This window comes from Branchiostoma floridae, chromosome 10 (assembly GCF_000003815.2).
Source record: "Branchiostoma floridae strain S238N-H82 chromosome 10, Bfl_VNyyK, whole genome shotgun sequence".
Lineage (NCBI taxonomy): Eukaryota > Metazoa > Chordata > Leptocardii > Amphioxiformes > Branchiostomatidae > Branchiostoma > Branchiostoma floridae.
Genome location: NC_049988.1, coordinates 8,902,880 through 8,930,594, shown reverse-complemented (window position 1 = coordinate 8,930,594; position 27,715 = coordinate 8,902,880). Strand labels below are relative to the sequence as shown.

Here is a 27,715-nt window from a genome sequence, read left to right as displayed (position 1 = left end):
ATTTCAGTGTTTTCAATTTTTGATTAGATTTAGTATGTAGTATTTATCTATTTACAAAATATTCTGTCCTTCTCTATGGGTGACTTCACTAATGTGCAACAGCATCCTACTATAGCTTATCTGCTGTAACTGACACACAAATTGACAACACAACACGAAAGATTTTTCCCATATTTTATTTATGCTCCCCAAAGGTTTAAGCGGGCTAAGCTCTATATACTGGAAAGTAAGAGGGCTAAGCTATACTGAAAATTTATCTCATTATATTAGAGATACTTCAGAGAGTTTAGATGAATACATGTGTATTTGCAATACCATTGTATCTGATATTGGAAGAGAATATATTACTTTATTTCTATCTTAAGGATTCTTACCCTTTGGTCAATTATAAGTTTAATAGATATACTTGAAAAGCTGCAATGGAATATTTAAGTAATTGAGAGCAGCATTGTCATATCAAGCACTAAAAAGCAGTAAACTGATAACTTGTGGCTGCAACACAGTTGCCTGCCCTACTTAACTAGTCATATCTGATTATGAATATTGGCTTTTATTATGTTATATATTATTTTAAGGTTAGGCATAATAGCCTACTTGCCAATAACCTAATAACCAAAATGTGTTAAAAGTACATGTATCTATAGAAAGAATGTAATACATTGGTATAGCTGGTGAATATTTCAAAAGGGCCTACCTGGCTTATATACCATTATAAGTTCTGAAAATACTGGTAAGGAAATTCAAGCTATGACAATATCACTATATTGGCAATGATTATATTTCTAACAGTAAGTGGTTTTCTTCCATGTGCACATAAAGATTCTGAATGTTTATATTAATCTCCATTTTTCTAATGATAATACTCTATGATAATAATCAAGTGCTGATTTTTTTTGCACAAAACATCTGTTGATCCAGATGGTGTTTCTTAGGTCATTGGGGGCAACCAGGTGAACTTGGGTCGCTCAAGCTTGAACTGTAAAAAAAAAGGAAATAGATGTTCGTCAATCTAGTCTGCTATTCGAAATTAAAAAAGCAAAAGATATTTATAACTCATGGATATGTGTTTGTACAATCTATGCTTCATTGAGATGTGAATGTTTCGGCCTTGTTCAGAATGTCTGTTTCTTTGTTGAACTGATTAACAACATGATCATTCTGTTGATTAAAAAAACATACACCGGACTATGTATAAAACTACAAACTGAAAATAGTTTGACCTGCAGTGGTTTATTTTTTAGGTCACATATTAATTGTTTTAACCATAGTGTGTTTGTTGACTAGTGCATTGTCAGTGGGCAGAAGGAAAAAGTTTTACAGTATTGAGCATCAAGGACAGAAAGCTAGACAGTCTATCTAGTACGCAAGAGTTTGTCCAGTTGTGTCTTACTTTTCGATCTTGCTTGAAGATCTGATGGTATTGCTTGATGCTTTCATCATCAGACTCCCGGTATATTTCATTGGATGTTCGACGCCTGACAGATTCAGGGGTTGGCATGTACCTAATGTTGGGGCAACATTAGTAAGGATTAATAATTTGACAAAGTATCAACTTCTTTCAGAGGCTACTTTCAGTAGCCCTGATTACTTACATACATGATATTTTCTCAACATATGTTATACATCTATCGGGGATTAAATGAAGGTTTTCTTTCCTGACATCAAGCAAACACCAAGCAAGGGTTTGTAGTTCACTTTTTTTATAATATTAAGTGCCAAAAGTTATCAGTCAGTGAAGCAATCAACATAATTGCATGAAATATTATGCTGTAATAAAACATAATAATGTTACATACATCCAATTACAGTCCATCGGAAAGGATATAAACTCAGATATTTTAGGTATTTTTTTCATATCCCTCTTCAAGTTCTAACACTTTTATCCTTCCTAACATAACGTTAAATCTTGACAGTGCCATCTACCAGCATGGTAAGTTACGATATTCTAATATAAAAGGAAATGCTCTAACCGTCCTATAAACAGTGGTGCATCACTCCCACTGAAAGATGGACTGTCAGTGTGTGAAGACCAGGAGTTTGGGGTCTGCTCGAGACGTGCAGCGTAGGCGCTATCATTGTCAAAGACACTTGTTGTCTTGTCTGTCATTTTGGGAGCAACAATGAGAAGAGACTCCCGTGGAATGAAACTGTAAGAAATAAGACTTCAGGTTATTGCAATTCATTGTATGCATCTCACTAAGCCATATTCATGGTCGAGTAACTGCTTGCATTATAAGAAAAACACCTAAAATCTTCCAATAATGACTTAAAAGCATTTAGTGACGAGTGAATGAATGAATGGAGGTTATATATTATGTAAAAATTAATGTCTTTCATAGTTACTCAAATAGACACATTAACTGTTGTAGTGTTTAAGTTTGAAGAAGGAAACTTACTACAAGAGCTTCCTTTTCTTGTGCTTCTTGCGAGCAGCTAGGATGGCCAGACAGCAGCAGCATGGAATTATTGCTGCCAGTGCTGCAAGAGCTGCCAATGACCCTGCCTCAGCAACTGCAAGAAAATCCAAAATAATGTCGCTTTTAGTTCTAGCACCACAGGTGCCTATTCTTATTTTAATTGTGAAGTGTTTGCTTTTGCAGGAGTCGTTTTAGCAGGAAATAAGAGATTTACTTTTGACAAGAAGACGAATCACCCAATGATTGTACCAATCTATGAATATACTCAGATCAATCAGTTCAATCAATCAATCAATCAATCTGTTGGTCAATCAATCAATCAATCAGTCAGTCATATAAAATTACCAAAATCTATTAATGTTTAGTCTCAACCAAATAATTTACAACTTGAATACAATTTCTCAAAAACAAAGGTGGAATGCAGAAAAGATAACAATACTTTTACCTGCAGAGTCGCAGTTGTCTCCCGTGGAGCCATCAGGGCATCGGCAGAATGGGATTCCGTTAGTGTCATTATACTCACAGGTTCCCAGGCCACAGTCTGGACACTGCTGCTGTGGCTGTGAAGTCCCGTTGATCCGTGTGTTCACCCACTTATGTTTAGGGGGCTCTGTGAAAGAAATAGACCACAAATTAGATACAAAAAGTAAAATTTGTTTTGGAGAAATAGTAATGAGGAGAAGCACAATCATCATTCTCAATTTTTGACTGAGCCTGCTTGTTATTATTATGTAATAATTTCATTTTGTCTTTGCAACCTCTGTAGTGGAATATTTAGTTCAGTCTTATTTGTCAGATATTTTCTGGCCCAAATTCATATATATGCACCATTTCATATATATTCTATCCATTTTGATATATAATTTTGTACTAGTTAGAATAATGTGTCAAACATGCCAACAAAGTCTGAATGCTCCAGGAGTTTAACTTTTAAGTTTACTTGTGTAAACACAATATGTAATCCACCTATTGGTCTCCCTTTGTTTCTTGTGTGCAGAAGAGAAAGACTTACCTCCACAAGAAGCGCTTGTGGTATTCCACCACAGTCCGTCTGGGCAGTTGCAGGAGAAGGACCCTATCGTGTTCGTGCATGTTTTGTTGTAGACTGAACAGTCATCTATTGCCATTTCACACTCGTTCACATCTGTTAAGAGCACAAAGTCATACAGACTGTTACATTAATACATCGTACATTGACCTCTTTCCTCCTTGTTGATAATTGTTCCTGATAATTTTCATCTGATGTTCAAGAGAATGTAGTAACAACAGTACTTTCTTTGAGCGATATGTGCTTGCAGGTTAATCAATGCAGAGTTAAAATGTGTGAAATTCAGATTCAGAAAAATTGCAACTTTCTTTGGTACTCACCCATGCATTTTGTTTTGTTTTCATTCTCGATGAAACCTGAGTGGCAGCGACATCGATATTCCCCATGATGATGTAAAAAGCAGGTTTCCACAGGTGTGCAGCCTTCATGTAGACCATCCATTTGGTCGGTACATTCGTCTCCCATAAGTTCCCATATTGCTGAGGGTGTAAAATGTGTCAGACTTTAGGAACACGCTTTCAGAAAACTAGCAAAAAACGATGAAAACCATGCACATATAGGTTGCAGAATTTCAAAGAAATTGACGGACAACATCTAGAAGAAAAAATTGAGTACTTGTCATAAGACTCCATAAAAGATGTGTGGAGATGTATGACAGAGCAACATGAAATGCTGTTAAAACATAACCATCTATTCAGAGGTCACAATGTAAACTCACATTGGTTTCCATTAGCCATGTCTTCTGGTATCATATGGAAGTCATCGATCAGCTCTAGTGACCTGTAACGAAGCAGGTTCACAGCAGCTCGGGTGGAGTTGATCTCAACACTGACAATGATACTCCCTGGCCTGTATTGAACAAATGAATCATCAATTATGTAATGTGAGTACATGTAGTAGAATTAATATCATTAATCTCACCCATTTGTTGAATAGCCACAAGTGTTGGATATAAAAGGTAATTTTTTGTTTCCTATTCTTAGATGACATAACACACTTAAAGCTTGAGTCATTTCTGAGGAATACTGCAATCAACACAGATGGTGCTGCATGAGCATTCTTGTAATATGGTTTCCAAAGAGCAAGAAAAAATACTGAAATTAGTATGATTTCATGTTAAAAAGGGTGAAACGTTGGTTTGAACTGCCTGTTACTTAGTACATCAACAGACTGCTGCATTTATTTGATTTCTTAACTGGCTGCTGGGTTAGTCCTACTATATTTTGTACCATTGCATTCAACTCAAGTTGTACCTGGAATTGTGCCAAACATTTGTTATCATGCAAATTTTCAGCTTAAACCTCTTCCCCTTACATTGAACTTGCCACCACTGTACAGGTGTGACTACAATTCTAATCAACAAATGCATGATAACATACTCGATCCCCACGAACGTCATACTGAAGATACCATCAATGCCTTCCATCATGGCGTGGGTCTGAAAATACGAGAGACAATGTAAGTTAGTATAAAAATGCTGTGTTTTGATTCTCACTCCAGCTTGATTTGCATGATAAGACATACTTTAAGATAAGTGTCAGGCACTGGAAAAGTTGAGAGACAAGAAGAACTGGCAACATGAAATATTGTTGAATATAAGATTTAACAGAAAGAGCAATATTTTTTAAAAACATTGTTGGATATCTCACCAGTATTATTATTTTGATTGGGAAATTTTTTGCAACACTTTTAAAAGACTTTGTTGAATATCACACAAGGATTATATTTTTATTGAGACATTCTTTTCTCTTGTGACGCTCTTAGTCTAAACGGCCAAACACAAATTTAAAAGAAGGCTAGGCGTGTGCATGTGAGATTTATACACCTGTGAGCCTATGAAGGAAGCATGTCTTAACAACTAAATGCATAAAGAACAAATGTGGTAGTTTGGGTATCTATTAACAATAATTATCAGGGAATTCAGGACTTTGATTGCATTTGGAAATCATTTGAGCAAAAATTCAGTGCCTCCACATTGGTGTGCAATAAAGTTATACCATACATTAGTTTGTGCTGACTACAATAACCAGGCCCATGGTTTACTTCTAATCAACCCTAAGCATTAACTTTGTAGGTATCATCCTTTATATAATACAGAGAAAAGGCTATGATCACATAAAGTCAATGAAGTCACAGTTTTCTGTCTTTGTCAAATCAGGGCTATCTTTATTTCAACTGATAGTTTTTAATCTAAACACTGTCAGATGTTTATACTTACTATCCTCATGTAATACTTTTTAACTTCTTTGTACTCCCAACTGGTAATGTCACGAAACACTTCACTCCACTCAATGCCCACTAGCCTTGATGACAGTATTGAAGTCACAATCTCTGTAAAAATCCGGTGCATCAAGTTTTATTGTTTGCACTTCTACATGAAGTCATTATAATCTTTAAAACACAGCTGACGTTAAACAGAATTTTTTACTTACAAGTGAAAATGATTTATCACGAACATGTTGTTCTAAGTGTACCATGAAAGACATGTGAAAAGTGCATGTAATATTCTTATATTAAGGATTCCATTTCAAACATTGTGACAATACACTGTATTGTCTGAAATGTACAATGCTGATGACAATTATTACTGCCTAAGAAATAACACCAAAGACAAACTGAATAAAAGTATACCTATGTCACAGCCACACTTATAAGAAACTTCATAATCTTCACACTGGCCAGCATCGGTGTCAAGGTTGTCGTTGTTGAAGCACCTCAATCCAATCAGACCCGTGGTGATGTTGCACAGAACTGTTTGACCTAAGAAAAGTGGATACACATCTTCATCTAGTTGTCTTAAACACAGTGTTGGTACATTAATACTTTAGAAGGAAGTGACAGCTGTCAACATGCATATCTACCAATCAGAAGGTTTGATGTGTATCTGAAACACACTGCACCTTTTCTATGGTTATGTACTAAGTCTAGAGATGCCTCATTTCCTTAGATGGTGCTAAAAAGGTACACATTAGCACCATTATATAATAGTATATTTACACCCATTACACAGCTTTTGCAGTATTTGTTCATTGCCAGAAGATTTGCCAAATTCAAAATCGACAGATGATCGATTATTCTAATAATCTACTTTGAAAGTAATGGGTTTCGTGATCTGACGAAATAAGGCAATCCCAATAATATACCATTTGGCTCGCCACTGAGGCGTTGCCAAAAAGCACAAAATATTACTTGGAGCTCACAGGTTTGTCAACTCGATTAATTTTCAAGATGGGTGACATTAGTATTAAGACTGTTAGAATATCTGACATCATTTCTGGGTTATTAAACATTATGGTTCTTCATCATTCTTCAGCTAGTTGATGTGTATACAGTTACTGTAGAAGCCGCTTAATTGCACGACAAATTTGCCAGTGAATTTCGTGCAATTATCTGACTTGTTCCAATAATGTGAAGTTATCTTGCTGGACCACATCGGTTTGGGATTTGGGGATTCCATGCAGTTAACAGAAGTGTGCGTTAATCCGTTGTGCAATTAACTCTTCCATATTTTGTTTCACATTGGCAGGATGTCCTCACCTAACTCTTCAGCAGTTTCGTTTGTTCCTGCTTTCCTACACATGATGTCTGTGATTTTGTCATCATCACAAATGCTGTAATTTTGTCTGATGTTGGCCAGCAACTCCATGTCCCCACCATATTCTCCGTCTGTGGTTGAGTTGGTGTTGAAGAAGGGAGTCCAGTAGGGCTCGCAACGTTCTGTTTGCAAAAAAAAGACAGAGATTAGATTAAAACATCAGACATACGTTCAGCACAAAAAACTTTCGAAACTTGAATTTTATGAATCATATCTCCATTACTAATTTGTCAATTGTCGTCTAATATTGTGTATCATTGAAAGCTTGTTAGTACCTTTACGCTGCCAATTACCTCATAATATACGTCATAACTCTATATATTTGTGTCCTGAAACAAATTGTCCAAATTCCCTACCTGCACAGTGTTCAGGCGTCACAGACGACCCACCCACAAAATCATTGTGCTTATTGCATAAAAGCATCATCATAATAACAAATGAGGTATTATTTTAAAGAAGAATAAGAATACTTTTTAATAGTATGACATAAAGTCAAGCATTAAAATCCAACAGACTTATGATCAAGGAAAACTTATGAATCAACCCTTTTCTTTTGCAACCCACTAACATAACCCTCGTGCTCAACCCAAGAATGTTTATTGGCAACTGATGAGTAGGGAGGTCTTTGATTTAAAACACCATTCGATAATACGATCTACTAGATGTTGAAGTCCATTCCAATGGTACAAATTAACTGGCATTATGCAAGAATGGTAAATGTTGCCAACCAATTGGAATGGGGATTGGTTGGAATGGAGATTGGTTGGAATTGGGATTGGTTGGAATGGGGATTGGTTGGAATAGGTCCAAGCAGATCAGCAAGCAAGATGCTTGACAAAGTTCAATACCAAAAATTATCTGGTTGCTGTACAACCTGATCTACAAGGGTACCAACAATACCAGCTTCAAGAACTAGAATGTCTATTGCAAGACTCAATGGTTAAAGTACAGTACAAGCTGATAAACGACCTAGTCTCATTACACCTGCAGTCACTCACATATGCTGCACACGGAGCTAAACAGAGAATGAATTGAATTCAGCTCTGCAACACATCTTCATGTACCCCGCTGAGTATAAACATTGTATGCAACCTTAATAAGGATCTCTATATCCTGAGTGACTTGTGTTTGATGTATTTGTTCTACTGATGACATGCGGTATCAGCAATGCTGGCTGGGTAGACCATTGTATTGCCTTGCTTGAATTTTGATGAAATAGAATATGTAGCTATAGGTATGAAGACGTGTTCAGTAATGTGAAGTGCCCACCAGTGGCCAGTGGGCAGGTCAGCAGTATTAGTGTGTCATACACTTTCTTTGTTATGGTGATGTTATGGAGAAGAAGATTTGCATGTAGTATGTTTTTTTGCATCCTAGTCTACACCCAAGCAGAACATAATTGCAAGCATAATTGAGTTAACATACTAATTTAAACCAATAAGAATCATGATTTTTTCCTCTTCTTCATTATTCCATTTTTCATACTTTACAAAAATATACAGAAGTTACATGAATATGTATATATCATGCAATGTGTCAACAGACTGAAGTGTAGAAAAAAGCATTTGCCAAATGATGATTGATATGTCTAATATATTTGTTCAATGCAATGTCAGCAATGCTGCCTGGGTAGCCTATTGTATTGCGTTGTTGCAATGGTGGTACGTATGACGAGTGTGTTCAGATGTGAAGTGCCCGCATGACCATCTCTGGCCAGTGGAACAGTCAGCAGTAATTGTGTCATACCTGGTGGTGGTGTACTAGTATGGATATCTGAAGAAAGAAAATGAAAATAAAAGCTTAGGAGAACAAAATCTGTATGTACATGTGCAGGTAATATGACAATGATGCAGGTAATATGAATGAATGTAATACATGTACATGTATGTAAGTCCTGGTTTAAACCTAAGGTAGTAAGCAGAATGTCATATTTACTGCGTAAATCTACTGAACCAATACATTAGTCTTCGATTCTTCAGATCAGACATCTTTCATTTCCCATAGAACAAAATGTACAAAGCCAAGTTGAACTTAAAGAGGCAAAGCACCTCATGGCCTAACATATCAGAATAACAGTACAAGCATCATATCTGGACAGATCTATTTACATGCAACATGTCAGCTGATTGAAATGGAGAAAAAATGCATTTGCCAAAGGGTGATGAGAGAGAATTGGTGACGATAGAAAACAGGATACTCTGCTTTCTTTGTATGGATGAGTTGGGAGGGATGGGAGGGAAATATAAATGATCTGGTGAAGCTTTCAAAGTTGTGATGGTAAATGTTTAGTCCCATACAGTGTTGAAGAGGTCAACACCCACAGAGGTCACGGGATAGGTGAAGTGAGGTGAGGTGAGTGTTGAAGAAATTGTGACCGTCAGGTTTAGAATGGAATCTTTTCACTTACGTATGCAGTCGTGGCCACCTCTGGATACGAATCCGTTGAAGCAGCGACAGTTTGTTTCATTTTCCCAGGTTAAGCAAAGCTCCTTTGGGTAACATCCTGGGATGAAGTCCCCACAATGCTGCATGGCGTAGTGCAATGCTGTCAAAGAGAAGAACACATATTATGATTTTAAGGTGTTGCGCTCATTTTTAATTGGGCTTTAGATCATCAATTACAGAAATATGTTCTAGACAATTTCAAGTATTTGTTTGATACACAATGAACATTTAGTGTTGTCAACTAGACAGGTTCATATTTGGGAATTGGAGGACATTTGAAAAATTTCATTCAGCATGTGCCTGTCCATAATGTATGTATATGGAATATCTTTAGAAATGCATTTCTGTTTTGTTAGATTACCCACTGCTGACTTCCCTCCTCATTTGAAAGCAGAAAGCATGAAATAAGGCACAGGGATCATCAGCATCATGACCTTTTTTAAAAGTTTTTATCTTCTGCAGCTATAAAGCGCTCAAACTGCACATGAAAAATCAGCTTGAAGTACTAACTTTTCTCAGTATGTATTTAGTAGACTGAACAACAACAATCTTGTCAAGTACAATAAAAATTGAATTTTGAGAGAAATTTTTACATACTGTGCACATGTCCATGTTCTTCGTCCAGTTTCCGTCGTGCTGTGTCAATGCCTATCAAATATTCATAGCGATCAGGAGGCATTTCATCCTTGATTACAGTGTTGAGCCACTCATCCCCCATGATTCGGGAATATGCAGTTGGGATCAATGACTCTAACAGGTCCACATTGGTTGTGACATCCACACTACCCTCCCTGTGTAGAAATTAAAACAATAAAAAATTGTATTACTTGAAATGTTTTGTCATTATCTGTCAATGGGTTTGAAATATTGAGCTGTATAGAATTACCCAGTACTGACAATATAAATTTACATTAAAAGGGACTAGAATGTAAGTAAATTGACATCATAAACATAAATTCCTGAATGTAAACAATTAAGGACAGCCCATTTTCAGTGAAGTCATTGAATACATATTATCATTTGAAAATATTCCTTCAAACATACAAGTGTTTTTGAACAGGCTTTTCTCACAAGAAGTTGTGAAAAAAGTGAATGAAATCAACATTTTGTCAACAACAATTTGTCAAGTACATAAATGCTGAAGCTAGCAAGAGGTTGAAAACTTACACAACTGATGTAACAGTCAAGTTAATATCAACTCCGAGATGATCATCAAACATCTGCCCAATCTGGAACACAAAATAGTGATAAAGAATGGCATTGTAATTGTTTTCAAGGATATTACTGTGCCTGAATTAGTAGTGCACTCAGGTATTACATATATGTATAAAACATTTCAGATTATAACACATAATAGATTCAAACAAGCAAGACCCACACTCACTTGAAAAGTTAAGATTAATGTGAGATTGATATGTAACATTCTAAATTTCATTCAGCATAAGATTCTGTTCATATTAATTTAATGATCATTAAAAGCTGTTACAGATTAGGACAACTTTAGATTAGAATGGAACAATACAATCCTCATCTGACATTCCTTATCAATTAATGAATCATGCATGTTTTTCTCATAGATTCTTGGATCTAATGAGATTGTAATTGATTTGTATACATGGGTATCCTGTATACTGTAAATGCATTTAAGCTTGCGGAGATTTGATTTCGCAGTAGCGGGGAAATGGACTTTTTGTGGTGGTTTTAATTTCGCAGTAGCACCATGCACTGTAGTCTCTTACTGCCATGGAAAATGTTTGCGGTGGTTTTAAGTTCGCGGGAAGCGACCACCGTGTAAACCGCGAACATTAAACCACCGCGAAAGTTTCTGCATTTATAGTAAATGGTGCCTTTAATGGCTTATATAAAACCGTGGATCGATCACTGGTTATGGCATAAGTCAGGGTCAAGGGAAGTATAAACTAGTTCCTACAAAAATGGTAGTTACGTTATAGTCCACAACTGCACAACAAAAATAATTTAAGGTAAAAGGAATTACCATGGATAGGACACCTTCTTCCAACCACAGCCGGTCTGCCGTCCCTTCAATGGACATATTTTTGGTGTAGTTGAATCCCTCCATTAATGTGTGAATAAGGACCTTTGTCACTGAAATGAATCATGAAAATGAAATCAGATAGATCGGATACCTTTAGATAGGCCCGAAAGGGCCACAGTTACAGAAGTTTACATTATTTTGTATACCATATTTAAATTATGGTTGGGAAATAGCAAAAAATTATTGGTGGGTTGTGTGTACTTCATCTTTTCAATATTCTGTAACAGTTGACAGAGACTTAAGTTACACTTTTCGATTAATGTTGATATGGTTGAACATAAAGAACTTCTATGTTGAATATATTAACTCATTAATAACACATCAGCAATATCACCAGAGAAGTAGGGCACCTACATAAATATGTAGATGCGATTGATATCCAGTAACTTCAATTATGGGTATTTCAAGAGGTTCAATCGAATCCTTATTATTGGGTTTAGCAACTTATCAAAGCGAAAGTATTAGTATACAGGTACGTACCATTTCCGAATGGTGGTGGATAGGTGGTCAATGGTTGTGTCGTCAAAGGGATGCCTAACAATGGACGATACCATCAATGCTGAATATAGATATTGTGTACATAAACGTTATTTAAATATTAAGTGCCCTTCGTGGTGGTTTTGGATTCAGATTTGGATTTAGAGTCCTTTGTGGGTAAAATCTTGGTCTTTTTACTATTTGTAAGTAGATTCTGATTGGAAGACTGTTTACAGTTGAGGTGGCATATTCAAGATAAACAACATGCTGGATATTCACTTCCACATGAGACTTACTGTTTCCAGAGGATTCTATCACAATGAAGGTATCATTCTGTAAAAGGGATGCAAACAAACCTGTTACTACATCTGGAGTTGTTGGACATCCACACTGGAAGCGAACTCTGTAGTTGGAACACTGTTGATCCTCTGTATACCAGTTGTCAGAATTGTAACATTGAAGTCCGTCCGTTGTGGTGCAGTATGCCACATCACCTGGAGGGAATTTAAAGTAGAGTCTGTATTGGTCAGGGAAAACTAAAAGTTGAAGACTACTGATTTTATACGATCTATGATGTTGTTGTATTGATTTCAACATAATGCTGCTTCTGCTCAACAGCAACTATGTTTTGTATTGTCGCTGTTATTCGGTAGTAGAGAGACTATTTACAATGGTGTAATGTTACCTTCTTCTATTTCGTCCAATCGGTTTTAAAATCAGTTTCAATCTCCTTGACGTACTAACGAAAAGCTAACAAAGTCTGAATACACATAACAGCTATGCAATTGAAAATAATTTTGGAGGCATAGGCTAACATTTGCCACAAGCTTGAAAACATCAGAAAAGGACCAAAAAATAACCGACCTCCAGAAACAATAGTGGAGCACAAGGACTAAGGCCATGGCTCACCTGTTTCAAGATATGATATGCCATTGTCATCCACACACTCAACGTCAGTAATGGGTAGACCGTGACAGATCATGTACTTTGTTCTGAGGTCTTGCAAAGTTTCAGCCTCCAAGCCATTTTCTCCTTCAGTAGGTGTGCTTTCATCAAAGAACTCTGTCCAGTATGTTTCACATGGACATCCACATTGGAAGCGAACTTTGTAGTTGGAACACTGTTGATCATCTGTGTACCAGTTGTCAGAATTGTAACACTGAAGTCCGTCCGTTGTGGTGCAGTATGCTACGTCACCTGGATGGAATTCAAAGTAGAGCCTGTATTGGTCAGGGAAAACTAAAATGTTGCAGACTAAATGATCTATGATTTTCTGTTCTGGTGCTGGACACTAATTTCAACATAATGCTGCTTCTGCTCAACAGCAGCTATGTACTTTTTTGTATCTAGTATTGACTGAATGTCAGTTGTCATGATTGTAACACTGAAACCCGTCCGTTGTGGTGTAGTATGCCACGTCATCTGAACGGAAATTTGAGTAGGGAATACACTGGCCAGGGAAAGCTGATAAGCGTATTTTTGCAAAATTAGAGATGGGACATTTTCTCTCCCTGTGCTGAATACTGATTGCAACATAATGTTACTTTTGCTCAACGGCAAACATGATTTTTCTATTAAGTATCATAGCTACACAGTATTACAGAGAATATGAACACCTTGAACACCTGGATATAAGAAGTGTGCACACCCTAAGGATTACTGATACTGCATTAGATTAATAAAGTTGTTGGAAGCATAGGCATAACATTTTGCCAGAAGACTTGAAATATGAGAAATGTGTTACAATTGACCAACAATCATAATAATGGAACATAGGAGGCTAGGACTCACCTGTGTCAAGATATGATACGTCATTGTCATCCACACACTCCACACCAGTAATGGGAAGGTCGTGACAGATCATGTACTTTGTTCTGAGGTCTTGTAAAGTTTCAGTCTCCAATCCATTTTGTCCCTCAGTTGGCGTGCTCTCATCAAAGAACTCAGTCCAATGCGGGGCACATACTGGTGCTGGAGTTGTTGGACATCCACATTGGAAACGAACTTTGTAGTTGGAACACTGTTGATCCTCTGTATACCAGTTGTCAGAATTAAAACATTGAAGGCCATCCGTGGTGGTGCAGTATGCCACGTCACCTGGAGGGAATTTTATGTGCAGCATGTCAGGGAAAAGTAATACGTTGCAGCTACCAATGGGAAATTTAATGTCCCCGTGATGACCATTGATTTCAGCATAATTCTACTTCTGTACAACAAAAAACGTGTGCTTTCTATCTGGTATTGCTACACATTACCCATTGTAGATCATTGTAGCCACACAGTCTGTTATTTTTTGTTAACCAGTTTACCGCGATACTTTCTTATATTTTGTCCAATCAGTTTTAAAATCAGTTTCGATCTCCTAGCCTGATCAGCTGGACGTTCTGTTGCAGATTTTTGATACACAGAACAATTAGACAATTGTAAAGACATTGTACATGTAATAGATTTTGTTGGCATGGGTACAATACTTGCCACAAGCCTTAAATCGTCATAAAAGTGTTCTTTGACCAACACTCATGATAATGGAACAGACTGGGCTATGACTCACCTGTATCAAGATATGATACGTCATTGTCATCCAAACACTCCACATCAGTAATCGGTAGGCCATGACAGATCATGTACCTGGTTCTGAGGTCTTGTAAAGTTTCAGTCTCCAATCCATTTTGCCCAACAGTTGGCGTGCTCTCATCAAAGAACTCAGTCCAGTACGGGCCACATGGCGGCTCCGGAGTTATCGGACATCCACATTGGAAACGAACTCTGTAGTTGGAACACTCTTGATCCTCTGTATACCAGTTGTCTGAATTGTAACATCGAAGTCCATGCGTTGTGTTGCAGTATGCCACATCACCTAGAATGAATGTCAAGCAAAGGGCGCATTGGTCAGTGAAACCTAAGGCGTTGGAGACAACGAACTGAAAAAAAACTGTATCCTTACGCTCGCTGAACACCCATTTCAATATCTTAATGATATTGTTTGACCTACAGCAACTATGTTGGTAATTTAATGTAGTAAGTACATAGTAATGAAGAGAATGCTTGATTTTAGCGCATTGCTTTCTTGTATTGTCTCAGTTTAAAAACAGCCACATCTTCTTGTCCTTGTAAATGAATAGCTTCTGGAGCTTGAATATACAAATGGGACAACTGATAATTGTAACTGTTCAAGACATAACGTTATAACGTTTCGCATTGATTAGGAATTGAGTGGTGCCCACACAGGATAATGGAAAAGGGAAAGCTCAGTTTTAAAGTCTGAGTTTTGATCTCCTAGCCTGATAAATAGGAACAAATAAATGTGGCAGAGTTTCGATACACATAACGATTAGACAACTGTAAATAATAGATTCTAGAGGCATGGGCATAATATTTGCCATAAGCCTTAGATCATTATAAAAGTGTGATATTAGCGACCACCACACAGAATGTCAATAGAAGAGGCTACGGCTCACCTGTTTCAAGATATGATATGCCATTGTCATCCACACACTCCACGTCTATAATTGGTAGGCCATGACAGATCATGTACTTTGTTCTGAGGTCTTGCAAAGTTTCAGTCTCCAAGCCATTTTGTCCATCAGTTGGCGTGCTCTCATCAAAGAACTCAGTCCAATACGGGGCGCATGTTGGCTCCGGAGTTGTTGTCTCTGCAATGTTTGACATTTCAAAAATATTAATGCAATCGAACCAAAAATATGTGTCTGACGTTGTCTTTGACTGAATTGTTGTATAAACCTTTTGTCTATAATCATTTCTCAATATTTTAATCATTATTGCTATCTTTAGTCAGACTATCTTAGTAAATAGAAGAAGCAAATTTTGAAGTTAAAGTGAAAAAAGGTTAATCATAATGCTAGTATATTATCTGGTGTATTCTGATATTATAAGATAAGTCACGGAAGAGGCAATCTTTGTAGTTGGAGCAACGTGGAACCTTTTTTCCTGCTATTCTATCTATGACTATCATCAGATCACTTTAGAAGCTCATTAAAAGGTGATATGGCTATGATGAGAATATAGTTTTAATCAACACTACTACAAACATTTAAGGTACTATATTCCGTGGTCGCATGCATTAGCACATGCTCAGTCAATCGCTATGATGTACATGTACAAAAAATGTATGTCATGTAGACAAATCGTGCTTATTAATCATTTCTGCAATCTGATCGTTGTTTGATAAGTCATGTCGGTTACCTTATATATGCCCATACATATTGACGTGAAATATACATACCTGGACAGTCACAGTAGAAACGAACTTTGTAATCCTCGCATTGCCCATCCTCTGTGTACCAGTTATCGGAGTTGTAACACCTAAGGCCATTCGTCACGTCGCAGAAGGCCACATCACCTGGAAATTTAAGTAGCCCTCAATTTTATATATTTATTTATTTATTCAAAATGCGACGGTACATTACACATATAGGCAGCAGAGCTGATTGCATAGGTCTACAAATAACATAACATTACAACGGTGCAAGGCAAATTTACATAAGGCAGTTTTATATATTCCGACTGTCAGTAGGAAATTATCATCACACGTAAGCTCTTCAATTTTGGTGCAATATGCCTCAGCACTTACACATTTAAAAAAAAGAGAAAGTATGAGTAGTTTATGGCTCTCGAGTTGTAGACACCCCACATCCATTTTAGTTAACGAAAGCTAATTGTTCTGTGTATGTCCACCAAGTCATTTTTTTTTATCTGGTATACCTATTTATATAATTATATACAGACTGTAATTATAACATCATATAGACACTGTGGAAGTTTAATGGCGTATTACATACCAAAGCTTATCATTATGTTGCTAATGACTTAATTAGTATTCAGGAAATAGTTGCTATAAGTGAAACTTCCTGTCCTCACCTGTGTCAGTAAATGATGTGCCGTTATTGTCCAAACATTCAACGTCAGTAATTTCTTGGCCGTGACAAATCAAGTACTTATTCTTGAGGTCTTGCAAAGTTTCAGTCTCCAAGCCATTTTGTCCTACAGTAGGCGTGTGCTCATCGAAGAACTGAGTCCAGTGTGGGACACATGATGGTGCAGCCGTTGTCTCGGGTTGAGTTGTTGTCTCTGTAAGAGTTGGTGCCACTATTGGTAAATGTTGACTGCATGCACTTGTCAACGCTATGTATTCTACATTTACTAGACAATGGTATAAGAGGTTTGTTGAGCTTGGGCTGAGATTTTTGATAGCATATGTTTTCTTTTGGACATGCATTTATCTGATTATCACTTTGAATTGGTTATTGTGATATGTGTGATTTGGACTACAAATATGGTTCAACATGGTTATGTTAAAGTAACATACCGGTTGGGCAGTCACAGTAGAAACGGACTTTGTAGTTGTCGCATTGCTGATCTGTGTACCAGTTGTCGTGGTTGAAGCATCTCAGTCCATCCGTGGTATTACAGTATGCCACATCACCTAGACGATTGAATACCAAGTTTAAGTACAGCTACTGAAGGTTTAAAGCATGATCATTAGTGAAAAAACAATAACGATAGTCCATAACAATATTTAATCCTTTCATTAATCATAATTGCATAATTGTCAAGTAAACTTTCCGACTTAGACAATAGAAACACACAAATAAACCATTGCAGATCTTACCTGTTTCACTATATGATATGTCGTTATCGTTCAAACACTCAACATCTGTGATTGGCAGGCCGTGACAAATCAAGTACTTATTCTTGAGGTCTTGCAAAGTTTCAGTTTCGAGGCCATTCGACCCTACAGTTGGTGTGTGTTCATCAAAGAACTGAGTCCAAAAAGCGCATGTCTTTGTCGTCTCGGTTGGAGCTGGTGTTGCTGAAAGTTTTGGTATCACTGTTAGCAAGTGTTGATTGCAATTAGTAATTGTAGATTTTTACATTTAATACTCGGCAGTATATAAGGTGCCTTCGGTTGAGGAGTTTATGGTTATTGACCGAAAACTTCTTAACGTCTTTTGCACATGCATATACACGCCTTTGGGATATGTATTTACAATACTAATAATTTTACGATTAGGAACAATATTACTTTTTGTCATCGGTAGTCACGTCAGCTAATCTGTATTTTTACAATGTTCACTAAAAATGTACATACTTGGACATTCACAGTAGAAGCGAATTTTGTAGTCGTCGCAAGTTGTATTCATGTACCAGTTGTCGTGGTTGTAGCATCTAAGTCCATGCGTCACGTTGCAGAATGCCACTTTACCTAGACATTTAAGTAGACAATAGAAAAGATAAGGTTTTGCTTATTCTGTTGAAAAATTGTTTTCTACTGTGAATAAATTTTGGTTGATCCCACATTCATTACTGATTTTAATTTCCCTTAAACTGTACCTTTACTATCAATATTGACCGTGAAAATGATGTGAAATATACATGAATTAACGCTACGGGAAATAGGCTTGTTCGGTAAGGTTTTATCATAAGACTAGGGTTACTTGAAAGGGTCGGTAGGTGCAGTTAGTAATAATTATGCGAAAAATGGTTGAAGATGTACATTACCTGTTTCACTGAATGGAGTACCAGCATTATTGACACATTCAACGTCTGTGATTAGCATGCCGTGACATATCATGTACTTTTCCCTAAGGTCTTGCAAAGTTTCAATCTCAAATCCATTTTCTCCTTCAGTTGGTGTATGGTCATTAAAGAACTCAGTCCAGTGCGACACGCATTGGTCTGATGTTGTGGGCTGAATTGTTGTCACTGGTGGTTCGCTCGGTGTTGGCGCTGTAAGAATTGTTAGAGGTTAATGTCGGCTTATCATTGCAAGCTATTTTGTTTTTGACTATGACAATTATAATGTAAAGCAGTTATGAACATTAATACAAAAGTGTGTTTCTTGCTGGAACGCAACTTTTGTATCGTGAATCTATCGTTGTATTACATATCATGTTTAAAATGATATTCATACTTGTTGAAGTGTGACTCTTGTTTGCGAAGTGCTTTCTTGCTACATTTAGTGATTTGACCTTATGCCTAAGCAACAGCAGACACATGCTAGTCATCACGGTTACTTTGTGCTATTATAGTGTTAGTTAACGCGTGTACATACCTGGACAGGAGCAGAAGAAACGGACTTTGTAGTTGTCGCACGTTGAGTTTAAGAACCAGTTGTCGTGGTTGAAGCATCTAAGTCCATGTGTCACGTTACAAAATGCCACATCACCTAGGTATTTAAACAGACCGCAGACTTAACAGGGCTTTACTTTTTTCGACTGATGGCGACTGAATTTAGATATGGATGGATCCCACCACATTGTAAATGAGATTTCCTGCAAACTGTAGCATAGCCACTTGTATTGACGGCACAAATATGGCAATAATATGAATGGACTCTTATTGAGTTAGACAGTTCAGATGCTATTGTTGCTCAAATCATGAGACTAGGTTTGACCTAAAGAAGGTTGGTAGGTGCAGTTAGATACACGTATATGCAAAAAAAAATGGTTGAAAATGCACATTACCTGTTTCGCTGAGTGGTGTACCAGTGCTATTGACGCACTCAACGTCTGCGATCAGCATGCCGTGACATATCATGTACTTTTCCCTAAGGTCCTGCAAAGTTTCAGTCTCAAATCCATTTTCTCCTTCAGTTGGTGTACTTTCATCAAAGAACTCAGTCCAGTGCGACACACATTGGTCTGATGTTGAGGACTGAATTGTTGTCACCGGTGGTTCGCTCGGTGTTGGCGCTGTGAGATTGTTAGAGTTTAATGTTGACTTATTATTGCTAGCTATTCTGTCTACGTTGCATTGGGTACGAGGGTATGTATTGGTTTTTATTTCAACACTCTGAACGCTCTGATATCATATTTTTTTATCATATCGTCATATATGACGTATTTACAATAAAATCCATGGCTGTTGCAATGCATTGTTAGTTTTGTTTACATTTATCACAGTTTGCTAAGTAGATAGACACTACAGAGTTTCTAGCAGCATAAACATGCTAGTTATGCCTGTTACCTTCTGATGTTTCATTGTTAGTTGACATGTAACGTTACATACCTGGACAGTTACAGAAGAAGCGGACTTGGTAATTGTCGCACGTTGAGTTTAAGAACCAGTTGTCGTGGTTGAAGCATCTAAGTCCATGTGTCACGTTACAGAATACCACATCACCTACACATTTGAATAGACCACAGGAATTACTGCATGTAAATATTGGTGATTGCTATTTATATTTCAATTTCCTGCAAGATTACTAATGGACAGCTGCAATAGGTCACAAGATATGAATTACGCTACATTAAGGCATTGTCATTATTACTGCACGCTTATTTGATACTACAACTAGCCAGAGGACAAGGTTTCATACTAAAAATTAGCAGTTCCGGTGAGATATACCCACAGATGAAATTGTTGAAAATCTCCGTTACCTGTTTCAGTATATGGCACACCGGTACCATTCACACAGTCAATGTCCGTGATAAGCATGCCGTGACATATCATGTGCTTTGTCTTCAAGTCTTCCAAAGTTTCCACCTCAAAGCCGTTTTCGCCTGCAATCGGTGTGTGTTCATCAAAGAACTCGGTCCAGTATGGTATGCAAGAGCCATCTGTAGTCACGGGCTGTATTGTTGTACCTGAGAACATGAGGGTGACATTGCGCGATACGTAAATTGGCATTAGTAATACTTTTCATTATGTTTTGACTCGATATACTCCTTATTCTATTCATAACTTTGGCAAAGAAATCGTTTTGGGATGTACCAATGCTGTAATCTTAATTCATTGCATTGATTCTGACATGGTAAGTAATTATTTGCATTTGGACACGTGAATATTTTCTTTATATTTTCTGTTAGAAGAAATGTGTTATAGACATAACTTTGCATTATTCTGATCATGTTTATGGACAAAATCCGATGGCATTAAAGTTGTAAGCTTTTCATTCAATTTAGGTTTTATAAAGGGTAGAAAATCGCTACATCGTGTACGTACCAATTGATATCAATTGCAATCAACTGCATTTTTTGTTCATATTTCGTTTACATTTGTATGGCAAACTGCCTAAGACATTTCTTAGTGTTGTCGGGAAATTCTACAAAATGAAGTTATGATACCAATATAGTATTAAATGCACTTTGCGGTACCTACTTTCTTCACATCCACAGAGGAAACGAACTTTATAATCTTCACATTGCTCGTCGTCCGTGAACAAGTTTTCGCCGTTGATACACATCAAACCCTCCGATGTTGTACAGCGTGCAACATCACCTAGGTATTCAAACAGCAGTAACATATTTGAAAAAATGTCAATTTACCTATGTACTGTATGTCCTCTCTCTTTTGCATCTCTAATGTTAGTGAATTATTTACACCATGTTTTGTGTTCAATATACTCAGCAGAAACCTAAAGAATTACATGTATTATTGAAATAAAGTACCCTTGTCCTGTTATGACAGATTCTGTTACTCTTCAATTGGTAGACGAAGGCTTAAAAACTAGTAAAAACTAACTACGTTAAATCACAAATGCCGTAACATGCACATAGATAATGTAACATTCTAGTCAATTTTGTAGTACCCTTTAGCTAAATTTAAGATGTTAGTAAATATGCAGATCAGCTTGAGTTGAAAGTTACGTCAGACAGTACTTGCGAATGAACACGATTCGGAAAAATCCTGTGTACACAAAATAAACGGTTCTATGATAATCATCAGAATTAGTTCTATCATACCTGTTTCATTTTGAGTTTTGTTGGTTGCGGCATCCAGGCACTGAACATCTTTAATTGGCCTGTCGTCCTTGCATATTTCATACTTTGTTGAAAGGAATGCTATTGTTTCCAGCTCATATCCGTTAAGTCCTTGGGTTGGTGTGTTCTCGTTGAAGAAGTCGGTCCAGTACGGAGTGCATACAGCTTCTGTTGTTGCAACTGCAATATTTGAATATCAGTAGCATGTTATCCACTAGGCATCATATGTTATTTGGGATTTAGTAAGTTTATGACAGTATGTTTAACGATAGGCATCATATCTTATTTGGAGGAACTGATATTTTGTATTATGTGGAATACTACTTGGGTAACAAGTTTGTCTTTTCCACATCGTAATGCATGAACGTACGTGATTTGGTGTACTGATGTTATATCTTGTGGACAGCAGGTTTATAGGTCATTTGTTTTCAAAACTTAATCAGTTTGTTCAAACGTCTAACCTTAAGCAATGTAGTAAGCGTCATTGTCAATGTCATTTTACCTGGGACAAATTCTGTTGTTGTCTCCTGTGTTCTTGATGACGTTGATTTTGTAGTTTTTATTGTTGCATGTGTAGTCTCTTCTTTCCCCTTTGTTGTACTTGGCAAGGTGGTTGTCTGAATCGGTGTTACTGTCTGTGACTTTGTAGATGATTGGTCTTGGTTTATTGTCGTTGCTTCTGTTGTTAGTGATGGTGACATTGTTTTTTCTGACGTACTTGACAAGATAGTTGATATTCCTTTGGTTGGCGTTGTTTCTGCTTTTGGTATTGATGTAGTTGTCTCTACTGTACTCAAGAAAATGGTTGATGTTATTGCTTCTGTTTTTTCTGTGCTTTTTACCTGTGACGTTGTTTGGGTTATCGTTTTTGTTCCTGTTGTATGTACTAATGTAGTCGTTGGTGCTGTACTTGGTAATACTGGCGATGTTATTGGTTTTGTTGTCTGTGTGCTTGCAAGTTTTCTCTGTGACGATAAGGCTGTTGTCGTTGTTGGTACCAATGTAGTATTAAGTGCTGTACTTGACAAGACGGTCGAGGTTATGGGTGTTGTTGTTTGTGTACTTGTAAGTTTTCTCTGTGTCGTTAAGGTTGTTGTCGTTGTTGGTACCAATGTAGTCTTAAGTGCTGTACTTGACAAGAAGGTCGAGGTTATGGGTTTTGTTGTTTGTGTGCTTGTAAGTTTGGTCTGTTTTGTTGTTGGGGTAAGCTCAGCTGTTTTTGTGGCAGTTGTTGGTGCCAATGTACTTGTTAGTATGGTACTCATCAATTCTGTCGGCACTATGGGTTTTGTTGTCTGTGTGCTTGTTCGTTTTGTCTTTGAAGTTGTTGGTATGGTCAGTTCAGGTGTTGTTGGTGTTTCTGTACTTGTTACTGATAACAAAGATAATCATGTGTTAAAGTGGATGTAGGACTGTTGTTTGCTTTATGTGATCAAAAGTATCAGTGATTGAAAAAATTGTATGAGGCTTATTACCAATACCAATCTGACTACCCACTGTTGGCAATGGAATGATAACGTAATTTAGATTTAGCGTTAAGTGTTCGACCTTTTCCAATTCAGCTATCTTATTCTCATTAATCCATTCTTTTTCATAACTTGTGTATGGGAGTGTTGAACTTTCTTATACCTTCACTGTCATATACAAACGTAACTTTACCTGGGTTAGATTCTGTTGTTGTCTCTGGTGTTGTTGTCTCTCTTGCTGATGTAGATGTAGAAGTTGTTGTTGCATATGAAGTCTCTTTCCTTTTTGCTGTGCTTGGCAATGAGGTTGTCTGGATTGGTGTTGCTGTCTGTGACTCTGTAGATGATTGGTCTTGGTTTATTGTTGTCGCTTCTGTTGTTGGCGATGGCATTGTTTTTTCTGACGTACTTGACAAGATAGTTGATATTCCTTTGGTTGGCGTTGTTTCTTCTTTCGGTATTGATGTAGTTGTTTCTACTGTACTCAAGAGAATGGTTGATGTTATTGCTTTTGTTTCCTCCGTGCTTTCAGGTTTTACCTGTGATGTTGTTGGTGTTCCTGTTTTTGTTCCTGTGGTGGATACTAATGTAGTCGTTAGTGCCGGACTTGAGACTGTCGATGTCATTGGTTTTGTTGTCTGTGTGCTTGTAAGTTTACTCTGTGTAGTTGTCATCCCAACGGTTTTTGTGGCTGTTGTTGGCACCAATGTACTAGTTAGTACGGTACTTGTCAATTCTGTTGACTCTATCGGTTTTGTTGTCTGTGTGCTTGTTGTTTTTCTCTGTGATGTTGTTAGGGTTATTCCATCTGTTTTTGCGAATGTTGTTGGTGCCAATGTACTTGTTAGTACGGTACTCGTCAATTCTGTTGACTCTATCGGTTTTGTTGTCTGTGTGCTTGTTGGTTTTCTCTGTGATGTTGTTAGCGTTATTCCATCTGTTTTAGTGCCTGTTGTTGCTAACTTACTCGTCCCTATGGTACTTGAAAATTCAGTTGACGTTATTGAGTTTGTTGTCTGTGTGCTTGTAAGTTTTGCTTGTTCTGTTGTTGAGGTAAGTTCAGCTGTTTTTGTTGCTGTAGTTGGTGCCAATGTAGTCTTTACTTTTGTACTTGTCAAGTCCGTCGACTTTATGGGTTTTATTGTTTGCGTGCTTGTAAGTTTTGCTTGTTCTGTTGTTGGAGTAAATTCAGCTGTTTTTGCTGCTGTTGTTGGTGCAAATGTACTCGTTAGCACTGTACTTGACAAAACCGTTGTCTGGGTGCTTATAAGTCTGGCAGTTGTTGGTGCCAATGTACTAGTTAGTATGGTACTTAACAATTCTGTTGACTTGATCGGTTTTGTTGTCTGTGTGCTTGTAGGTTTTCCCTGTGATGTTGTTAGGGTTATTCCATCGGTCTTTGTGGCTGTTGTTGGCGCCAATGTGCTAGTTAGTGCGATACTGGTTAATTCTGTTGACTTAATCGGTTTTGTTGTCTGTATGCTTGTATGATTTCTCTGTGATGTTGTTAGCGTTATTCCTGTTGTTTTTGTGGCTGTTGTTGGTGCTAACGTACTCTTTGGTACTGTACTTGACAAGACTGTTGACGGTTTTGTTGTTTGTATGCTTGTAGGTTTACTCTGTGAAGTACTTGGCAGGGTCGTTTTAGCTGTTGTTGCTGCTTCTGTACTTGTTACTGATAACAAAGAAAGGCATTTTTGAAACTAGATAAATAGATGTTTTAAGCCATATCGATCAAAAGTTAGCAAATAAAGAGATGTATAATTTACATACGAATGGTAACATTTTTTACTTTGCCTGCCCTTGGTGCTGAAGTGTAAATTGTTAAGCACAGATAGAGCCAGAAGAGGGAATAGCTAAATAAATAAATAGAAGAACAGGACAGAAAAGATGCATTGAGTCTATTTGCATCCACCCACCAAGCTTTAAATTGTTTTATCCTATCCACCTGATTCTGGACAATATAGAGGTAGTTTGTTTTCATCTAAGTATGGAAATGTATTAAGTAGTTAAGTTGTACACCTACTACACAAATGCGGTTTTACCTGTGGCGAATTGTGTTGTTGTCTCCAGTGGTACTACTGTTGTAGCTTTAGCAGTTGGTACTGTTTGGAATGTAGTCTCTTCCTTTTTCATTGTGCTCGACAAGGTGGTTGCTTGAGTCGACATTGCCCCATCTGTTGTTGATGTTGGTGTCGAGGTTAATCGAGCTGTTTTCGTGGCTGTTGGTGCCAATGTGGTCGTTAGTACTGTACTTGACAAAACTGTTGACTCAATCGGTTTTGTTGTTTGCGTGCTTGTACTATTAGGTATTCTTTGTGATGTTGCTTGGGTTAGTTCATCTGTTTTTGTGGATGTTGTTGGTGCCAATGTAATTGTTCGTGCTGTACTTGACAAAACTGTCGACTCAATCGGTTTTGTTGTTTGCGTGCTTGTACTAGTAGGTATTCTTTGTGATGTTGCTTGGGTTAGTTCATTTGTTTTTGTGGCTGTTGTTGGTGCCAATGTTGTTGACAAAACTGTTGACGCAATCGGTTTTGTTGTATGCGTGCTTGTACTAGTAGGTATTCTTTGTGATGTTGCTTGGGTTTGTTCATCTGTTTTTGTGGCTGTTGTTGGTGCCAATGTGGTCGTTAGTACTGTACTTGACAAAACTGTCGACTCAATCGATTTTGTTGTCTGCGTGCTTGTAGGCATTCTCTGTGATGTTACTTGGGTTAGTTCATTTGTTTTTGTGGCTGTTGGTGCCAATGTGGTCGTTATTATTGTACTTGACAAAACTGTCGACTCAATCGGTTTTGTTGTTTGCGTGCTTGTACTAGTAGGTATTCTTTGCGATGTTGCTTGGGTTAGTTCATCTGTTTTTGTGGCTGTTGGTGCCAATGTGGTCGTTATTATTGTACTTGACAAAACTGTCGACTCAATCGGTTTTGTTGTTTGCGTGCTTGTACTAGTAGGTATTCTTTGCGATGTTGCTTGGGTTAGTTCATCTGTTTTCGTGGCTGTTGATGCCAATGTGGTCGTTGATACTGTACTTGACAAAACTGTCGACTCAATCGGTTTTGTTGTCTGCGTGCTTGTAGGTATTCTCTGTGATGTTGCTTGGGTTAGTTCATCTGTTTTTGTGGCTGTTGTTGGTGCCAATGTACTTGTTACTACTGTTGACTTTATCGGTTTTGTTGTCTGTATGCTTGAAGTTCTTGGCAGGGTTAGTTCAGCTGTTGATGGTGCTTCTGTACTTGTTACTGATAATGAGAAAAAGCATTGTGTGAAACCATGCGTATTAATGTGATTACTCATGTGTGATTAACTAAAGAGTGCGAAAAATATTCAGAAATATGTATAATTTGTATAAGCGTGATTTTCTCTGTCATTGGTTCTGATATAATAGTAACCTTTTCTCACATTATAGACAGGGAGAAGGAGAGGAGAGGTCGTGTAGATTGAGAAAATTATAAGCAGATATATCATTACCTGTGGATGTTTGTTTTGTTGTGCTTGGTGAAATTGTTGTTGATTCAAATGTTGTAGATGTTGTTTGTGCTGAACTTGACATAACTGTCGATGGCTTTGTTGTCTGTGTGCTTCTAGATGTTTTCTGTGATCTTGTTGTTGCTGATGATGTAGTTGTATCTACTGTACTAGACAGCATTGATGATTGTATTGGTGTGGTTGTCTGCGTGCTTGATATTGTTTTCTGTGATTCTGTAGGTGTTGTTACCGCAGTTGTTGCTGCTGGTGTTTGTATTTCTACTGTACTTGACAGGATGGTCGATTTTACTTGTGTAGTTGCCTGTAATCCCGCGGTTGTACTTGACAAGATGGTTAATTGTTTTGGTGTTGTTGTCTTTGCATCTGTGGATATCTTCTGTGTTCTTGTTTGGGTTAGTTCAACTGTCTTTGTTGCTGTTGTTGTTGCCAATGTAGGTGTTTCTATAGATAGTAAGAGTGTAGCTGATTATGAATGCATTTATACGATTGTATGTATCTATTTGTATAGGCCTCTGGTAAAAAGCTACTTGACCGTAAGAAAATAGAGTGAATAGAGATTCTCAAATACGTTTGGGTTTTTCCAATTTGTCTTACTGTGAATTCTTAGCTCTTACGCAGCTAGTATTTCTTACTTGCTAATGTTTTGACATTGACTCTGTGGTCGTCTTCTGTGGTTATGTATGAAGACGTGGAGTCGTCTATGACCTACCAACCTGACGAAGCTATCAATGAAAGATTGGCGTTTCAAAGTGATTTTACCTCTGGTAGCGGTGCCTTCTGTTTGAGCTGATGTTGCAGTTGACAATTTTGGAGTTGCTTCTGTTGTTCCTGGTGCTGCAGTTGTAATTGTTTCTACTGTACTCCCTGGACTGGTTTCTGTTGCTGTTGGCATTAATATTCCAGTTGTGGCTAGTTCGGTTGATTGTGTTGATACTGTTGTAGCAGCTGAAGCAGCTGTGGATTCCGCTTCAGACACAGTTGATATACTTGTTTTAAC

The 27,715-nt window shown here is 37.4% G+C and overlaps 1 protein-coding gene and 1 long non-coding RNA gene across 8 annotated transcripts in view; one reads left to right on the top strand and one right to left on the bottom strand.

Moving 5' to 3' along the window:
• The window catches only part of LOC118424102, a 142,002-nt gene that overhangs the window by 98,501 nt on the left and 15,786 nt on the right, over nt 1-27,715 (top strand). The gene's annotated exons all lie outside the window — the stretch shown is intronic.
• On the bottom strand, nt 161-27,709 carry LOC118424006 (mucin-5AC-like). 7 transcript variants are annotated; one of them, XM_035832386.1, is made up of 40 exons: nt 27,478-27,709; nt 26,701-27,159; nt 25,272-26,471; nt 23,420-24,901; nt 22,263-23,132; nt 21,743-21,940; nt 21,159-21,278; nt 20,438-20,644; nt 20,067-20,180; nt 19,523-19,750; nt 19,111-19,224; nt 18,558-18,785; nt 18,148-18,261; nt 17,668-17,868; nt 17,365-17,481; nt 16,917-17,126; nt 16,282-16,398; nt 15,497-15,691; nt 14,590-14,895; nt 13,830-14,135; nt 12,948-13,235; nt 12,395-12,532; nt 12,042-12,095; nt 11,502-11,611; nt 10,673-10,734; nt 10,103-10,296; nt 9,468-9,605; nt 8,807-8,833; nt 7,003-7,182; nt 6,097-6,225; nt 5,684-5,796; nt 4,845-4,903; nt 4,184-4,314; nt 3,786-3,944; nt 3,430-3,561; nt 2,863-3,027; nt 2,397-2,511; nt 1,971-2,147; nt 1,391-1,502; nt 161-976 (listed from the first exon to the last, which is right to left on the bottom strand). In XM_035832386.1, exons 1-40 carry the CDS (start codon nt 27,608-27,610, stop codon nt 929-931), a joined length of 9,450 nt encoding a protein of 3,149 aa, XP_035688279.1. In that variant the 5' UTR covers nt 27,611-27,709; the 3' UTR covers nt 161-928. The 7 variants fall into 7 exon arrangements, with proteins under 7 accessions (XP_035688279.1, XP_035688284.1, XP_035688285.1 ...); XM_035832391.1 differs by having other exon boundaries at nt 22,263-22,547; nt 27,478-27,686; XM_035832392.1 differs by having other exon boundaries at nt 23,420-23,704; nt 27,478-27,683.